At 48.1% G+C, this 972-nt stretch overlaps 2 protein-coding genes across 8 annotated transcripts in view; one reads left to right on the top strand and one right to left on the bottom strand.

The window, feature by feature from the left end:
- The window catches only part of LOC113207912 (RNA helicase aquarius), a 30,214-nt gene that overhangs the window by 14,639 nt on the left and 14,603 nt on the right, over positions 1-972 (bottom strand). The gene's annotated exons all lie outside the window — the stretch shown is intronic.
- Positions 28-972, top strand: part of LOC113207920 (probable G-protein coupled receptor Mth-like 5) — a 13,434-nt gene continuing 12,489 nt past the window's right edge. The window contains exons 1-2 of the mRNA XM_026424684.2: positions 28-741; positions 820-952. Of these exons, the coding sequence (XP_026280469.1) occupies positions 500-741; positions 820-952 (375 nt within the window). The 5' untranslated portion in view covers positions 28-499. The remainder of the gene's footprint in view (positions 742-819; positions 953-972) is intronic.

Raw genomic sequence — 972 nt, 5'->3', positions numbered from 1 at the left:
GGGAGGGGGGGAGGCCGCCGGTTCGGCCGCCCAACCAACCGCTCAGCTCAGTCTAAACAACAGCGTGCAGGAGGAAGGCGTGTGTGGCAGCGTTCTTTCAGAATAAACGAATTTCTGAAAGAAAATTCATCTCACAACACAACCCGCGTCAGCTCCACTGCGGCGTCTGCTGCTGGACCAGGACTGCACCCCAGCTTGGCGAGATCTGTACCGCCAATACTCTTCCCTGGCGGGGTTTACTGACCAGCGCGCAGTGCCTCCAGCGCATCCAGTCCAGACCGCCACAGATGAAGTGTTCACCCCAAGTCCGCTCACCCTGACTGTGAAGGCCAGGAGATGCAGTGGGGGTTGTGTGCGATGCCGGGCTGCCGGCTGACAGTACGAATGAAGAATCTCAAGACAACTTCGCGTGGCAGGCAGCATTGACAGATGTCAACAAGTTTCATTAAATAACTGCTCTACGATTAGATTTTATAGACCCAATAACAAAACACTAACAATGACGAGCCTGTTAAACATGTTACTGCTATTGTGGCTAACATTGGCAGTGAACTGCAATGCAATGAATGATCTAGATATTCCAGAGAGACATCCACTTCTAATCCCTAAGTGTTGTTCCAAGGAAGAAGTTATCAACCAATTGGGTCTTTGCATGCACGTGAATGAGACAGGTGTCACCATGTGGAAACCTAAGTTCATAGGAGAAGATGGGAAAGAAGCTCAACCCCAACCATATTACGAGTAAGAGGAGGTTTAAATAAGCAAATTACATCTGAGATGATTGATATTCTATGTGTGTCCTAATATAATGTTCCACAGGTTGACAATGGGATCACCTGAATGTGAGCAGCAACAGCTTTGGTCTATATTTTCGCATGCTGGGTCTTCAGACCGCCTTGTCCTTTTTCCAAATGGAAAACTACGCCATTACACCAGAGACAGAGAATCATTAGTAAGTTAAAGGCTGCTGGT

This window comes from Frankliniella occidentalis, unplaced genomic scaffold, assembly GCF_000697945.3.
Source record: "Frankliniella occidentalis isolate FOCC.00 unplaced genomic scaffold, Focc_3.1 Scaffold47, whole genome shotgun sequence".
Classification (NCBI taxonomy): Eukaryota; Metazoa; Arthropoda; class Insecta; order Thysanoptera; family Thripidae; genus Frankliniella; species Frankliniella occidentalis.
Note: the sequence above shows the minus strand (reverse complement) of the source record. Positions and strands in the feature narration are given on the sequence as shown.